This window comes from Sphaeramia orbicularis, chromosome 4 (genome assembly GCF_902148855.1).
Source record: "Sphaeramia orbicularis chromosome 4, fSphaOr1.1, whole genome shotgun sequence".
Taxonomy (NCBI): domain Eukaryota; kingdom Metazoa; phylum Chordata; class Actinopteri; order Kurtiformes; family Apogonidae; genus Sphaeramia; species Sphaeramia orbicularis.
The window spans coordinates 21,415,244-21,433,087 of NC_043960.1; the positions used below are offsets into that span (position 1 = coordinate 21,415,244).

General features: G+C 39.4%; 1 protein-coding gene across 1 annotated transcript in view; it reads right to left on the reverse strand.

Annotated features, from left to right (window-relative positions):
• Positions 1-1,416: 1,416 nt before the first annotated feature.
• The window catches only part of camsap2a (calmodulin regulated spectrin-associated protein family, member 2a), a 46,119-nt gene continuing 29,691 nt past the window's right edge, over positions 1,417-17,844 (reverse strand). The window contains 17 exon segments of the mRNA XM_030132014.1: positions 1,417-3,747; positions 3,750-3,900; positions 3,902-4,002; positions 5,500-5,616; positions 6,017-6,092; positions 6,095-6,134; positions 7,223-7,288; positions 8,358-8,371; positions 8,373-8,455; positions 9,199-9,422; positions 10,011-10,147; positions 11,213-11,320; positions 11,322-13,335; positions 13,659-13,728; positions 13,885-13,916; positions 14,108-14,204; positions 14,331-14,427. Of these exon segments, the coding sequence (XP_029987874.1) occupies positions 3,698-3,747; positions 3,750-3,900; positions 3,902-4,002; positions 5,500-5,616; positions 6,017-6,092; positions 6,095-6,134; positions 7,223-7,288; positions 8,358-8,371; positions 8,373-8,455; positions 9,199-9,422; positions 10,011-10,147; positions 11,213-11,320; positions 11,322-13,335; positions 13,659-13,728; positions 13,885-13,916; positions 14,108-14,204; positions 14,331-14,427 (3,477 nt within the window). The 3' untranslated portion in view covers positions 1,417-3,697.

The following is a 17,844-nucleotide window of genomic DNA, read 5'->3' on the forward strand; positions in this document are numbered from 1 at the left end:
GGCAGTTCCCAATGGCATTTTTCTCCCTATTTGACCGTTCTTATATGATTTATGACCAGTTATTGTAATACTACCCTTCTTATTTTGCATTTTTTCAGTGAAAATCAGGTATTTTCTTTCTTTCTTTCTTTTATCTTTTCTTTCTTATTTTTTATACCTGCACCCCCCCCCCCCCCCCCCCCCCCCCCCCCCCCCCCCTTTGGAGGACAACTTATTTGTTAATTACCTCCGCCAATGAGGTTATGGTTTTGCCAGGGTTTGTTTGTTTGTTTGTCTGTCTGTCTGTTTGTTTGTTTGTCTGTCCGTTATTGTGCAACATAGACTCAAAAAGTTATGGACAGATTTGGATGAAATTTTCAGGGTTTGTTGGAAATGGGATGAGGAAGAAATGATTAAATTTTGGTGGTGATCGGGGGTGGGGGTGGGCCACGGGGGGGCCACTGTTCGTTAGTGTGCAACATAACTCAAAAAGTTATGGACAGATTTGGATGAAATTTTTCAGGGTTTGTTGGAAATGGGATAAGGAAGAAATGATTAAATTTTGGTGGTGATCGGGGGTGGGGGGGCCCAGGGGGGGGGCCACTGATCAGCCTTGGCGGAGGTCTGCGCTCTCCAAGTGCTTCTAGTTACAGCTTGTGTTTAAGTAACAATCTCCAACTTTATATTCATATGTTCATCCATTCCTTGCTTGTATACATATACATAGATGGAGGGCTCATATAGATGAAAATCAGGTATTTTCCTATATTTAATTTACTGATCATGTAGATGCTCATTACAGAGGAAAAATGAGGGTTATCAAATCAGAAACAGAGAAAACTGAAGAAAAAGTGACTTTTTCCCAAAGATATCATTAAGCTTAACATAAAAACAAGCATCTCCCTCGGCTGTCATTGATCCAACTCTATTGGTTTACTGGGGAATCAATGTTGCAGAAGATGACGGTGTTTCCACGTTCACTAAACGGAGCCTGCTGAACGGCCAAATGGGTCATATCTGATGACCATGAAAGACGACAAACTATTTTACACCAATTATTTGCATGTACTGATAGAATAGTAGATTAACAGGTATTAACATTGTACATGAGTAATAATTCAGTCACCAGTGGATGTTTGGGTCGTTTATGGTTAAGGTACCATTTCTGGCTGGTGTACTTGGACTACATTGATAATTCATTTTGTTTTCAGTCATTTTTGTTTTTCCTGGAATATTTTTATTTCAAATATGGACAAGTGACATCCTGAAAAACTGTAATAAACTACTCCTTTGACTCAGCAAATATCCCTTTCACTCAATAAAACAGTCCATTCACTCATATCGCTTTTCTTGTTTTCATTTATCATTTAAATTTCCTTTGCAGATATACGATATCCCTCCACTCTCTTATTGTTTTTCAATCAAAACCACATGAACGCTGAGGGCCATGCTTCATTTTATTTAATGCAAAAAAGAAAAATGGAGGAAAAAAAAAAAAAAGAAACTACATATTCAGCAATATGATGAATGACAGCACAGCGTCTGGCAAACAAAAACAGTCATCATAGTGAATAAGTATGGGCTCACAATGAACATACTGTACATATCATTACAGCTTAAATGATCATTTCCCTTGGCCTTAAACAGCCAAAAGCACTGACAGACAGAGCTCCTGTGGTCAGACCTTTTAATAAACAACAGAGACACTTGCTCACTCTGTCATACAGATTATATTTCCAAAGCCTGTACATGCTTTCTTTTGGTCTTAAATAATCCCCCAGTTAAGAACAAAAGCACCAGATTGCAGATTTATTCTGTTGGAAATCGTACCTGCATATGGTGTTAATTTGACATTCGGTGGTAAAAGGAACATAATACTGACACCGTGAAAACATGTGGCAGTCTTTACCCGTATGCAACGATTCTGCCATTGCATTATTAATGAAATCCACTCCTCTAATAATAGAAGAAATATTAGAGAAGTTTAACAAAATTACTCTATTTTGTTCATTTTGCATAATAGGCAGCAGCCAAATGTGTGGCTAATCCAAAGAATATGCTGTTTTTTTCAGATTATAGACTGTATTTTTTAGGTCCGAATAAATTTGTGTTACTCTTAATGAAAATATTTTAACAGCAAAGAGTGCATGTATGAGTAGAAACACACATTTATATCTGTGTGGCCATTTAAATGCGTCAGGCAGTAAAATCACTGTGATGCAGCAATTTCAAATGTGTTTGAAATTTGTTATGTGTCAATAATTTTTCTGTTTTTCCTAGTCAGTATTCTAAATATGCACTACGTTTCTTAAAGTTGTTGTCTAAAGGATGCTTTTACTGTAAGTGCCTCACACTATTATGGGTGTTGACGTTGTTAAAACATGTACCCCAGTGTTAAATTAATACTGTCAAGAAAGTATTAATACATAGATAATTTTAAAATCCTGCTAATTATACAAGAGGAAATACTCAATTAAATCGAACTTGAATTCAGCATTAGTTCATACATATATTCCAGTGGTTTTTATTGTGATTGTACTTAACCTTAAAAAAAAAACCAAAACGCAAACATAATATACGGTGCAGGTTGGCAGCATTTCAAAATAAAACAAAAAATAATACATAGCTGTGTTATTGTTCACAAACCTGCTGTGAACCAGCAGCAAAGTGATGTACAACACTGGTTCTCAACCTTCTTTTGTAACACATCATATTCATAAAGCCCTGCAGTACGTTAAAATAGGGATAATACTGAAAACGAGGAATGATTTTTAATTTTGCTGAGGCAGTTTTAAGGTCATTATTGGAAAAAAGGCCTGAGGTTCCGACCACTTAATGTGTCACAAGAGAACAGAATTCATCACGACAATTAAAAACACTGATTTATATTTTAGAAATACATTTTTTCACATCATTAATATCATAATCCCGTGCTCTATGGGTGTCCTTCAGGTTGAGAACCAGTGATCTTGAGTAACGTCCTGCATTTTTAGAATCACTTTCTCCAAAAGGGTTCTGAAAAAGCTGAAACCGCTTGGCTTTGTTGAGCAGAACACACATATTCTGTGTGGCTAACACTAGCTGTATGCAATTACTTTTTTGGCCCTTTGTAGTTTTACGTACCTTAATATACAAACTGTTTAACCGACAGAGATGAAGAAACATTATTCTTCCAATACAAAAAAAAAACAACACCTCGTATATGTTGCTTTACAATCGCTTCCATACGCTCACACACACTAAACAAAACACACATAAGGCCTCACATCAACAGGAAAATGCAAACAAAACTCAATCTGTACATGACTTAAAAACATTCAGTGCTTCGTGTACTGAGGAAATTATCCCTAGCATTCATACTGTCCTCTTTTTGACGGTTGGCACATAGGAAAACGAAGAAAAACAAACACTCACACCTTCGTAACATGGCCCAAACATGACAAATCTCTAAAACACACGTAAGTGGTAAGCCTTTACATCATTCTTCAGCAGTGGCATACATTCCAGTTGTGCATGAGTCCTGTCATGTCCAGTACAGAATACATATTGGACAGGTATGCAGTGAGAGGAAAACCAAACAAACATAAAACAAACACGTATGCATTCATCTATGGCATTGCAGGTGTTTGAATCTTCATGGATATGTACAGTGAAGTGCAAATGAAATGCGTATGCTCCATTGAGTGGGGAATGGTGATGTTCGTGGTACCAAGTTCCATTAGCTCTGGGCAGGCACTACTTTTTTAGGGGTGGCTGGCTTCTTGGTTTCCAGAGGTGGCTGTGGATGGTCACTGCGTCCACGCTGGCCGACATGGTCTAGCTGGTATCTGACTGAAACGGCTTCTTGTCTGAGTTGTATTTGTAGAGGCCGTCGATCATCTTGCGTGTGATGCTTTTCGGACCGATGCCGGCCAGTTTGGTTGATCTCCGCCGTCTCAGGGCAGTATGTAAGAGAGCGGAACTGGCAGCCGGCGTCACGGAACAGAACCAAGAAGTTGTTGGCCTCTGACTTCTCCATTTCCTGGAGGGAGGAAAAGCTCATTAGAGTGCTGAATTTTGGCCTCATACTACAGCACTAATGCATTTGTTTCTCATAATTTTGTTATAATTTGACATCTTACACTCACATTGCACATACAGTTCTGAATTTCATACAATTTAACTTTATTTTGTTTGTTGAAAATACACCAGTTCTATTTCAGCTTTGTATATTCAACATCACAGTTAGTTAATCTCATTATTTACATTATGTTAATTTTATAGATGTCTAATGCTTGTTTCTGTTACTAGTGCGGGGTTCCATGTATCCATCTTTATTAGAGGGTGTGAGTAGAAGATGGGTCCAGGGGTGCAGTCACTATAAGAAACCACCAGAACAGGGGGAGTCGGGGTGACTTAGTTTAGATCTACTTTTTCTGTTTGTAATTCTTTTTTGTAATTCTAGTTTGTTTGGATATCTTTTAAGCTTATGTTAATGTTCATAGTGACATCTTGACCCTGATTTAAGCTTTGCAAAATTGATTTTGGATCCTTTTTTTTTTCCAAAGTTTTTTTTTTTTTTTTTTACTGATTTTTTACATTGTAACAATCAAATCTGTACAATTAAATGTACATAAAATATTACAACATAGTTATGTAACCCCACTCTAACAGAGTCCCAACCCTGATGCACCCCATACTCCAACAAAAAGATATAAATGCACACATCCCAAAATGAATACATTAAATAAAATTAATTATTTAAATAAATAAAGAAAAGTATCTCTCTCTCTCTCTCTCCTCTCTCTCTCCTGGGTTACAATGAGAAATTGTTTGTGTGATGTTGGTCTTTTTTTGGGCTAAATAAACAATACTTATTTCTAAAATACCCCTTCGTTCCCCTCATGTCCTCTTGGTCAGGATCCCTCACTCATGTTGACCAGCATATACAATAAAATATATTGGACATTTTACAGGTTAAAATAACATGCCATATTTTTGAGGCACAAACCCAGTATATCTACATACTTCTTTTAGGTACATGTACACAAGACAAGAAAAATACGAGCAAAACATTTATAAACGTCCCATCTCAGATCTTGGTAAGTTACAATAAATGTTACAATATAGTGGCGGAAAAAATTATTAGACCATCAAAAGTCATCAAAGAACAATGGTTATGCAATCAAGTACTAACTCCTGTGTGTATCATGTGACTAAAAACAGACAGAAAAAGAAAAAATGGAATGCCTAAAAGCACTGTTTTTGTCAGTACAATGCCATAGCTATTGATGTAAGAACTGAAATGATTTGGTTATTATCAAGAAAACCATGGAGAAATGGATAGATATCAGCTCTGAAATTAAACTCTTATGAACTACTTTTGTTGTTATCATTATATTTGTCCTAAACAAAGGTACCTTAGGTTGTACCAGGCATTAAATGGAACAAGACCTGAAGAAAAAAAGGAGTGGTCTAATACTTTTTCCCACGACTGTAAATACACAAATATTTCATTAAAAGTGAATTGCTGTTACCACTCTAAGATCTTGTTCTTTTGGCCCTCGTTGACCTTGCCTGCCAGGCAGCAGTGAGCCAGTGCGTTCTGGATAATGTGCGTTGTTAGATTGGCACTGGGTTCCTTGTACAGCTTCGGTCCTGGACGAGTGAAGAGGAGAAAACACCAAGATGAGAGCGTTGTCATAGCAACTACTCCAGTTATGTCAAAGAAAAGAGCCATCCTATTTTTGCTCTTTTGCTTGATAAATCATGTATGAAGATGGAGGCATATTCATAGTGTTTTGGTGCCATGGAGAGGGAAACCCCAGCCATGGAGAGGCCAGAAAAAAAAGAGAATTAAAACTGTGGATGAACATGAATGAACTTACAACAGCAGAAACATTAAAAGTCAAACAGTGTTACAGCATAAACTTACTGTGAACTTACTAGACACGCTAAATATTTCTCGTTAAATGATTAAATATAAATATCCATTATGCTATCCATAATAACACATTTAACATCTTTATGTTGATATATGACCTGTACTATGGCTTACCAGTATACTCTGGTATTGGACGTACAGAGGAGGTCGTGGATCCATTTTCCCCAGTCCTTCTCTCCTTCCTGCTGGCTGGGATCGACTTGGCGAAAGGAAGCCATCTGCAGAATCTGGCCTAAACACACACACACACACACACAGTAGGCATTAGATCACCTTTCTACATGGGTGCTCTGTTTATCCTCCACATCATATTTGTTCAGATCTATATTTCTATGAGGAATCTGTGCGCGCAAGTTTGTCATCAGCACAAACACTGGCAGTTTTGTGCTCAAAGATGGCATTCACCTTGGTGTGGTCTTTACAGCATCCTACAGTAAAGCAGCAAAGCTTGCAAGCACAGCCAGTGAATGCAGTGGTGTGAAGCAGCATAAGGTCAATAAAAGGAGGTCAATCAATTTTAGTGCAAGCACTCAAGCATTTACTTTGCTTTTCGGGACTGGTGCAGCAATATGTCTTGTCGCTATGTACTTGTATTCTTGTATACAAGCAAAATTCAACATATACTAAATAGATGCTGCCTATTCTACAAAGATTTGAAAAGCAGTTTAGAAATAGTCTGTATATGTTCATGGAAAAATTAACAATAAGGGTAAATATAGCACATTTAGATCACATTCTCTACTGAATTATGTATGTGTATGTTAATACCAAAAGAAATGTGCCTATCTTAACAAACACATTTATTTTTATTGTTTTTTAGAAAAAGACCCCAAGCGGGTGGTAGAAATCAAATTTAGGAACAATGTACATTCACTTTTGAGATAAAATGACCATCTACTTACTATTTTAAAACAGATACATATGTGCATGTGGTTAACACTGCTTTTAGTATGCGAGTAAAATGACATAAAAAGATGAATGTTTTGAGTGTCACATAATAGCTCTGAACAAAAATAAAATCTACTTTGACATTTTATATGATGTGACAAAGTCAAAGCTGGAGTGAAACGTGGTGAAGAAGGCACAGCGGAGGTTAGTGGAAAAATAAAAGTGGTGTTGCTGCCAGGCGTGCCATTAAACCAGTGTTTTAAAAGAAGAAAGGATATAAAAAAAAAAAAGAAAAGAAAAAAAAGGCACAGGAAGTATGTTGCTTCTTCTGTAAGTGCTCAATCAACTGCCAATAAAAGACCAGTGTGGGGAGAGGGAGTTAGTGCAGGAGGAACGTGCAGTGCCTTAAAGTTAATCTAAGCACAAACTAACCTTCTCCTTCTCAGTTTAGGAGAGCTCAGAAAGTAGAAGAGACTGCCAGAGGCTAAACTAGCACTTCTGACATGTATGAAACAGACAGAAAGAAAGTAGTAGAATGTAGAATACAGGGAAAGTGTTAGAAATGAGGGAGAAGAGTTACTCTGAAAAGTCTGGCTTGAAAAAAGGGACAGTTCAAAGGACGATTCTGATGTACTGATATAGTGTCTAATATACGATATCTAACCCATAAAGATCCAAACATCCACCAAAAAGCATCTACTGATCTAAACTGTTTGAGCCACTAATCCTATGAATACATGTAAAGAATTGGGTAAAATGCGTTTGTCATCTTTTCATGGTCATCAGATATGACCCATTTGGACGTTCAGAGGCTCTGTAGTTACCGTGGAACACCCTGTCATCTTCTACAACTTGATTCACCAGTAAAACCCATGGAGTTGGATCACTGACAACGGATGGAGACACTTGTTTTATGTTCAGTTAATGATATATTTTACTGAAAAAGTCACTTTTTCTTCAGTTTTTCTGTTTTTATATAATACCTTAAAATTTACTCTGAGCGGTTATGAACAGCGACATGATCAGTGAATTAAACATAGGAAAAACAGAGATTTTTACTGGAAAAAAATGCTAAATTGCAGAGGATAATATTGTAATAAATGGTGATAAATCAATTAGAAACAAGTTAAATACAGAGAAAAATTCATTTGGGAACTGCTACAAAAGTCACACTGGGTGCTTACAGGCTAATAATGTATTCGAAGAAGTTTGCTTCATTACCTGTGAAAGAACACACTTGTGGACCAACTGTGTGTGGCCAGACATACAAGTTGGAAAAACATGAGTACTAATGTTCTGCTCTGCATTACTCTTTATTTGTATGTCTATTATACTGGTAACTCTGAAACTCTTAAAGTAGCAAATGTATTAAAGAGCGAGGAAGAAAGTCCTCATGAAACCTCAGTATTTTGCGACTTTTTTGGACTGACATCATACATACAAGAACAAACAATAACTTTTGATTCACAGAGAAAAATACTAAACATATCACATTCAGATATGTTAAGTCCAACATCAAAACTCATATTTCCCGTTTACAAAAACACACAGGGACACAGTATCTCACCTTGGCGCTCGTCTTGTCAGAGTGAACACTGTCACTGTCTCCCAGGTTAAGGGATGCCAGGGACAAGCTGAAGACTGAAAAGACACGTTGGCGTGAACCTGGATGTAAAATGAGACGTAGCACAGCCGCTAACAGTTACACTAACACCGACAAATGACACAGCACCAGGCTGTCCACTGAGGTTTGTGCCAACCATGTCAGGGTGCAATGCAGTTACTACTGTGACTAAAACACAGTCAGACATTCAGTACCCACACATTTTCTGTACACACATAACTGTAAATGCTCTAATATCTATATCTATATCTATCTATATATATATATATATATAAACATTCCATCCACAATTACACTTGTAAACATTCAACACTGACACAAAAATATGCTGCATTGCTCCATCAATAAATATTTTTCAATACCATGTTACTACTAGTTACAGCAGAAATATTGCAGTTGATCAAGTCAACCAAATTAACCTCCTGAGACCCAGCAATGCATTTTTGTCCTCTGTAGGGGACAAGAGTTTCACAGGTTTAAAATCCTATCCGCTGCAAAGGACATTCTATAAAAAAATACAATAAAAATAAAAATTGTATGTGAAAAACTGTTGCATTATGCTTTTCCAATAAAGACAAATATTCAATGTAAAAAAGCCAAAACATTTACTTCCCTGGGTCTCAGAAGGTTAAATTGTCATTATTTAATACTAGAATTCTTAGCTGAAAATACTTAAAATTGGATGTATTTTCTCAGGTGGCACAAAGCAAAGTGGCAGCAGGACACAGATTTGACAGATGGGGTGACCTTGACCTCGCTGAATGAGGGTTGTTTCCATGGTTACCTGTGGCAGCTCTGACTGGTGTTTTGGGGGAGTCCATGCTATCACGATGGATAGACTTGGGCCGGCCCCGCCTCTGCTTGGAGCCACCGGGTGGTCGAGGTTTAATGACAGTGTCCATGTCCTCCATGAGCTTGAGCTGCTTCCTCCTCAGGTACTCCTGCTTGATGAACTCCCTCCTGGCCTTGTCCTCCTCCTTCCTGATGCGCTCCTCCTCTGCTTTAACACTGAATACACAGGGACGTGGACAGAATAAGAGTCAAGAAAACACAGAATGATTACCAGATTATTATGGCATGGTTTTATTCATAAATCTTTTTTTTTTCTCAATAGTAAGTGAAAACCCAGCTGTATTTATAGTAGTGAAATGAGCTTATTTATGAAAATGTACAGTAATTTCATGACAGGTTATCACAAAATGAAAGAGGGATACAAGTTAACATACAGAGCCCAGATTAAAAAATAACTATCTGTGTGAAAAATAAATCCAATGGTTCTCATGTAAAAAGTAAATGAGCTCAACAAATGGTGCCAAATATTTTTGATGCTGCATATTTTACAAAGTACCGGGAAATATTGTAGCTAGTTAACCAAAAATATGTATTTTTCTGCATATAGTGTGTTTGACTTGTTTGTTTGTGGTCTGTTGGGATTTTTTTGGAAGAAAGCTCTATTTAATGTTTTGTATCCAAACCATATAATTGCATTCCCCCTCCATGATAATTCAATTCAAACACATTCCTCCTGAATGAATAGTTAAAACCCCTAAGTCCATACACCTCCGTCTAGTGAAACTTTCCCGTGAGCCACCATACCGTGCTTCCTCCTTCTTCTGCTCCAGCTCAGCTTCCAGCTGCATCTTCCTCTGCTGACTCTCCTTCTCCCTCCTCATCCTTTTCTCCAGCAGAGCTGCTCTCTTCTGGGCCATGTTCCCCTCAGCCTTTCCATCCTCCTACACCAGATGAGACACCAAACAGTCACATTATTGCCCTAAGCACCCAAAATTTCAAGATTTTCCTTTTTCCAACTGTTATAAAACAGACCAAAATGATCACTGAGTGGATATACTGTTGTCTTCATTTGTATCCTTCAACTCCAATGAACTAAATCCAATTTTTGGTAAGTACAAGTGCATGCATCTATATATTCTGTGGACAGTCAAATTCTTGAATCCAGTATTTAAATACTAGATTATTCTTATTTTTTCTTGGGTACAATGAGCTACACAACGCAAGTCTCTCAGTAGTGATGAAAGGCTACATGAACTGTGACTGGAGAGACTATATACTAGATTATAGATTGAATATGTGTAAATGTAATACAGACACTTATCTGTTGTTACAAAGTCCATTTTGTATCTACTGACCATTAATTTACCACATACTGCAATAACAAGTTACAACAAAATTCTGTCTGATCCAAATTATTTTCATTTCCTGTAAACATCTCCTGCTCATCCCTTAATATCTATCATCACAGTCCTTTCATTGCTTTTACAACCCAACAATTTCCACAGCTGTGTCTGAATTATTCACAAGAGTCCCAGTTTCCTGACCTACATCGATGCCCAGGCTGCAGCTACCAAGCAGTCTTAACATAATGTGGAGAAGACGCCGTGCTCAGCCGGCCAGCTTCCTGAACCATTTATCATCTCATGTCAGAAATAAGAGTGTTTCCTTATAAAAGCAAACATGGTTGCTCTAGGATCAAATGCATGGTTTTTATTCTTTTTAACTGAAATGCAACACTAGATTTCAAAGCTTTTGGTAACACAGTTTGGTTGCAGCAAAGCCCAGCCTCAGCTTGGTATGTTTATGCTGCTGGATGATGAATATTATGCTTCTTAGGTGGTGTTTTGAACATATCACATAACATATTTCTTACAAAGGGAAAGAACTATTTTTATCTTATCTCTACAGGATCTAGGATGCTTTTACTGACCTCAACTGTTTTTTTGTAAAAATTATGTTATTTTTTAGAGTTAATGTGAGAGAAATTCTCCGAAACCATACTTTACCTTGAAGAAAAAACCACGACACAACTTCTGTTCATCATCCAGGCCTTCCCCTGTTCCATGCTGTGTATCCAGACCATCATCCAGTGCCAGATCCTCCAGTGGCTTCACCCACCGACAGAGGCACCTCGATCAAGCTGCTCTTGACTTCTGGCTTGAGGGGAATTTCTGTGGGTGATACAATGACGGTTTCTACCACAGGGTGGGACAGAACTTCAGGGAAGGACGACTCTAGTGTCGGTTTAAGATCCACAACTGACTTCTGAGAGTCATCTGTTTTCGATGTCAGAGGCCTTAGGCTCACTGTGAGCCTCTGCTTCCTGGGTTTTGGCAGGTAAATCACTTCTATTTGTTCTTTTTTGTTCTGTTTGTTGGGGGATGTGGGGGGTGAATGGACTATACATATACTGGCAAGCTCCTTCTCTGGGGAAAGGAGTGAATCTGTCTCTTTATTTTTTACTGTCTGTGGATGGACGGATTCCTTCTTTTCTCCCATGTAAACAAAAGAACTTGCCAAGGGCTGGCAGGGAGAAAATCGGCGTAGTCTTGGGATGCTATCGACAGATTGCGGGGCAGTTAAGACTCGACTGTAGGGGGCTAACTTAAGCTCACTGGGACGAGCGGTGCGGGGATTACGTGAGTGGAAAGAGGCAGATTTGCGTTTGATGCTGGTTGGAGAGCGATGGGTGGAACGAGGAGAGTCTGCAGGAGAAGAAGGACCTGAGGATCTAGTAACAGCTCCGGCTCGACTGTGTTTTTGTGGCGAAGGGTTTGTGTGAGGAGGAGGTATTACCCACGCCTGCTGATGCTGCTGCTCCCTCATAGCCATGATCACTTCCTGTTGCTGAGCCAATCGCTGCATCTCAGTCTGAAGGAAAGCTAATGAATGGTTGAGTTTCTCAATGGAACGTGTATACTCAGTGAGATCCACTTCTGTCGGCTGAGCGTGGCTTTGGCCGCCTTCCTCTCCTGCACCAGGTGACTTTGCCCAACAGGAGCTTGTGCTGCTTTGCTCCGCCCCATCAGGTGTGTCTGCTTTGCTCCTCCCAAATTTGAAAGTGGGACTTGTGCTTACTGCTTTACCTCCTTCATCCATTTTCACTCTTTCTTCTTCTGTTCCGCTAGCGGCCCCGTCTCCTTTTCTCTTTACAACAGTGAGAAATGCTGAATGACCCATCCTTTGCCGATGCCGTGTGAAAGCAGCTTCCACTTTCTTCTTCTGTGCTTCGATGGCTTTCCGTTTTTCCTCCAGACGCATCCTCAGCTGTACCATCTCTGTAGCCATGACCTGAGCCGGGTCATTAGGTGGAAGTTGGACAGGTGTGGGAGATGCATGAACAGTGAGGGGTGGGGGGGTTTGTTGATGGATGGGGCTATGCTCAGGGGTCGGAGCCCAGGAGACAGATAATGGGAGGCCAAACTCAGAGCCTTCAGGAGTTGTCTTGAGGGAGCTGCTGCTGCCCCTCCCTGAATCTGGTGCTGATGGATTAATCTTCTTCATTTTTTGTTCTGCAAAGCTGGTCATCTTCACTGCTGAAGGAGATTTGCTCTGATTACTTGGGCTAGGGCTTGGTGTGTCCATATCCAGGTCCATGTTCACAGAGCAGTCTTTCAGAGAGGAATCTTCATCCAGCATGTCTTCTGTTCGTATGTGGATGCCAGTGTCCACCTCTGTAGTGTCTGTGGTGCTCAGAGGCCCTTTGGAGTCTAACTCTGACACTGGTTCCAAGCTACCACTAGCCCCATGGTGCTGACTGTGCAGGAAGAATCCATTGTTGATGCCCTCCACTGGTGGCCTGCTGGGGCTGTGGATTATCTGGAGAGCCTCCTCCATTGAGGGAGCTGTTACCATCATGCTCCCGTGTCCATTGGGAAAGGCCCGCCTGCCAGGTTCCATGCCAGCTAAGCTATCTGGGCACCCTTCCTCCTCAATACCGACACTTTGGCCATTAACTGGCTGGAATGATAGGTTGCGCTTCATTCCACGAGGAAGGTGGTGGACTTTAAAACCTGAACCATCATCAGTGCTGACAGACCTGACCATGCCTCGTGTTGAGGTAAAAGAAGCAGGAGCAGGGTCCTCCTTGTCAAAAGGGATGTCAAAAGACACTCCATAAGGCCCAGACCTGAGAAGACAAATGAGAAATTACAATAAATCAATACAGCTTGAACTGCTACACAAGTTCTTCTGAATTAGATTTATGAAATAACTAGACTGACTGAAAGTACTCTGTTGAATAATATTGTGCTAAGTAATATTTGAGCGCTACCAACTTTGAGACTCCTTTGCTGTGTGAAACAACAGCAACAGTCTCTAAGCTAGCAACAAACAAACATAAAATGTCATTTTCAGATTTTTTGAGCAATAACGTAGCCCTGCTGAGAGGCTTTTCTTGCAATGCCAAAATGAAAGGCTAAAATGGCTATCAGACTCTCCTGTATTACTAACCTTTTCTCTTTGGGCCAAGTACCGAGGTTGCCATCAACAAAGGACATTGAGGTTGACCTCTTCATCTCTCCTGGAAAAAACAAGTCAACAACATTCTAGTCTAACAAATCTCAAACATTTTTCTAAAGTTAAATATTCTTAGTATAGTCTTTAGGATACTCAACAGGAAATGACTACTTTTTAGATAAATAAATTAAATATGTAAAATAATAAGTAAAGAACTCACCTGAGTTCCGAGGTTGGGGTCGAAGGGGTAAACTACAGTGACGAAAAGAAATGAAAGACGTGTTATAAATCCAAATATATATTCCTTGTACCTTCTTCAGCCTTTGCTCATCTAGACAAGGGTTGTTAATGGCCAGTTCATGTGCATCAGGTTTCCTTTGACTACAGTATAAATGATAACATTTCACATTGAAAGAAATAATGGGCGCATTAATGTGACAAACCTGGGTCTTTCTGGACTTGGAGGTCTTTCCATGAAGCTCCGTTTGGTTGCCTTGGAGATGGGGACAGCTGGTATACTCTTCAACAATGATGAGGGATCTGTAGTCAAAGGAATAATCAGTCTTTGCTTCTCAAGAAATCATTACAGTCTCCCATGATGTCCAGATGTAGCACTATTAATTGTACATCGAGCACAATCTTAAAATTATAGATTTCAAAATGTACCTGTGCCTTCACTGTCCAGACTTCTTGGTTTCACAAAAGACGGCTTCACCACCTCAAACCACCAAAACAGCTCTGCCATGAACACCAGGTAATTATTCTGTGAAAAAATGAAAACAAATCCGGATAACAAGATATCACTCAGCCCACTGATATCTTAACAGTTTATAATACTATAAAGAACAAGTGCTTTATGTGGTTACATTCACACCATTACCTGCCAATTCTTCCATTTCACCAGCAGGTGTCTCTGTTAAACCTTACAGTTAACCTATGGTCATTGGTATTACTTGTAGTATCTTCCTCTCTCTATATATAAATAATGGATAAATTCTACTCCATTTCAGAAATGGTTAAACCTTAGTCTCTTAGGTAGGGGTATAAAGAAGGTTAAGTATAAAGAAATTTATGATTATCCATATCACCATTTTTGCAATTTCAAGTTGAATGAAAATGAGTCTTTTGCTATTGTTACTATTAAATAACAATAATTATTGTCTTAGATATCCTCATGTAACCAGCATCCCAACATCATGGATTGTCCCAGCTTGGATAAGCTAATTTTAATTTACGTAACACTGCCAATAGTACCTACAGTAGTAGAAGAGTGATTAGGGCATTAACCTCATTTAGAAAATAGAGGTCAGCTATTTATTTTCGTTCTCAATCACCAGGATGCAACAGACCAGCCAACTTACGAATTAGATTGGCTGGGTAATGAAGTTGGGTTTTACACCAGCCAGATCATGTCTATGTGAGAATCAGGTCAAAGGAAAAGTAAGCAGGCTCTGAAAGGCCATTCCCTTTTTTTTTCAAACAACAGAAATGTGAAGCTATAAATAATGGGTAAAGCTGTGTGAAAAAACAGCCTTGAATTGACATTGCACTGAAACCCCACATGACTGAACTGGCATGGATGACAAATTTTCTATTGTTCTCCAGTTTGCTATTATACAAAACATCTTTTGTTTTAAGTCTAAAAACATAACATTTTAATGAAATCAGATCTATATAAGTTTACTGTCATTATTGAAACAAGGCAGATAAACTCAGCTTCCAATCAAAACTGTACAGAGCCCCAGGAAATTCCCCCATTTTCTCATGATTCTGTCATAACTCAACTGCTGATCCAAAATTAGAGTTTTTGCATCAAACATGCTCTCTTCCACTCAAGTGTTAGCATGCACACACATAAAGTACATATATATGCAAAATGAGTGCACTGAAGCAGGAACGACCTTGAGGAAACACGCCCCTTCCCCGCCTACAGCCCCCGGTTTCCAGACAAAGACAATGCTGCATGGCTCAGCTCTAAAGACACCTGATTCACCTCATCAGCAACATTTCGTCCTACATGGCACACCCCATCACACACACACACACACACACACACACACACACGCACACACACACACACACACACTGTACATACAGTACACCCTGCACCTTCTCCAACTGCATCCCAGAGCTCACCGGGAGGGGCAGAAGCAATTAACACCACTTCCAGTAGTTTCCTTTGGGTGTTACTGCAGCATTTCTGAGGTTTTTTATCTTACATGCTAGTGTGGCAAACCTCACAAGTCCGAAAAGCTCTACTGTCTGACATGTACTGGATGTGAGATACCGCAACGCACGTGGTTAACAAGGTAGTTAACAGAATGCAGAGCCATTATCATATTTCTTTCACACTGAACAGCTGCTTCCTCCAGCTTTTAATTTTATTCATCTCTTCACCAAGTGCTAAAGCTAAAGACATTTACCCTTATTATCATTCTGAAAAGAAATACAATTCAACACAAAATTACTACACAATTACATTTACACATATCAGCTTGTAAAGTTATTAAAAAATTAAGAAAGAATGAAAAATACTCAAAAGACTAACCTCTTGTCGTGTATCCAACCAAAGCAGGTGGCAAAAACCCAACCTGTCTCCTCTGTTTCTCTGTGTCGTCTGACCACTACTGACACACCAGGTGCCAGGGTTATCAGGCAATAAAACCAGTCAGCAGTGACACAAACAAACACAAATCCCCACCGGGCTTCTGCCATGCCACACCACACCACACCACGACTGCACCGGCACTGACTGGCATCACCACCCTGTGGGCTACCAGGTCTGCAGTGTTGCCAGATCTGGGTGTTTGGAGATTCGAAGGATGAAAACAGGAACCTGATTGGTGATTAATGGAACAGAGCTCGGGGTTGAGTGGATTGAGTGGGGTGGGGGGGAGCTAATCCACTCTGGAGAAATGGGCACAAATAGCCCCCTCGCTCCCTCCCTCCTGAGGACAGAGCATGTGTGGTGCACATGCACACACTTAGCTGTAATACCATTTAAATGCATGACTGAATATATGCATGAACATGAATACAACAGGTCATAAACATAAATACACTGCAAATGACTGAGAATTCATTCAGCTCAGGTAGATGCAAGACATAAATGCACACTCTCTGAGCATTTACAGGGCATTAATGTCAACAATCACTCAGCCATGGGGTTGATTAAGGTATCTAAGTCCAGCAGACAGACAGACTCACTCCAATCTGGAAAACCCTCCCTCATGTCTTATTGCCAAGTGTTTAAGGCTGTCCAGAGAAGCCTGCTGAAAATGTAGTAGTAGTATTTCTTAATAGAAGAATGGACTTCCAAGCTGAAATGTCTACAAGTGTTGACATAGTGTAGACAACTCTAAAAACACCAAATCCTAACTTGAACCACAAGCCACAACCACAGAAAAAGTGCTAATTTTTTGGAATTATTTCATGATGTATTCTGTGTCCCAAGGTTTGCCAACTCATACCTCACACTGAGACAAACTGCTGATACCAAATACTCAGTTTGTAGACAAATGATTAACTAACTGAGAGCCATGTTGAAGAAGAGTTACTGCATAAAATTAAGAGTGCTAATTTCCCTCCTTGGGGCAACCTCAGCACAAAAACCTCCTGGAAGCAGAAAATGCTGGCAAAAACCCACTACTAGTGAATTTCATCTTCCTCTCTTGGACCCACAGATGGTAATTTAGATGTGGTGTGAATTAATTAAATGAAGAGACAGTAAATGGGAGTGCATTGACATGATTTACAAGCTGTGTATCCATTAAGAAAGAATGGCTGTAGGTAATGTATGTGTTCTATAGATTTGGGGGTTGGGGTCTAGTCTAGTCTACTTCGTAATACCACTCTGCTAGATCATTTTTTCTTTCTGTTTTTTTCTTGACGCTTATAAACTTTACATTAAAATATGCTTTTGTAAAGGAGATTTTTAACCTCAATAAGTCCTTCCTGGTTAAAAACAAGTGACTAAGCTTTTTTTTTTAATGTTGATGTTGTATTAGAAACCCATATGGCACATAAATAATTAGATAAGAAATGGAAATTCCCTGCATATACCTATTTCTGTGTGTGAGTACATGCTTTAGCAGCTAGCATGCCTAAACACACCCCCGAGTTCCCCAAAGATGCTTTCCTTTTTTTCTCATTTAGCCTCTTTCATCTCATCTCTAATTGT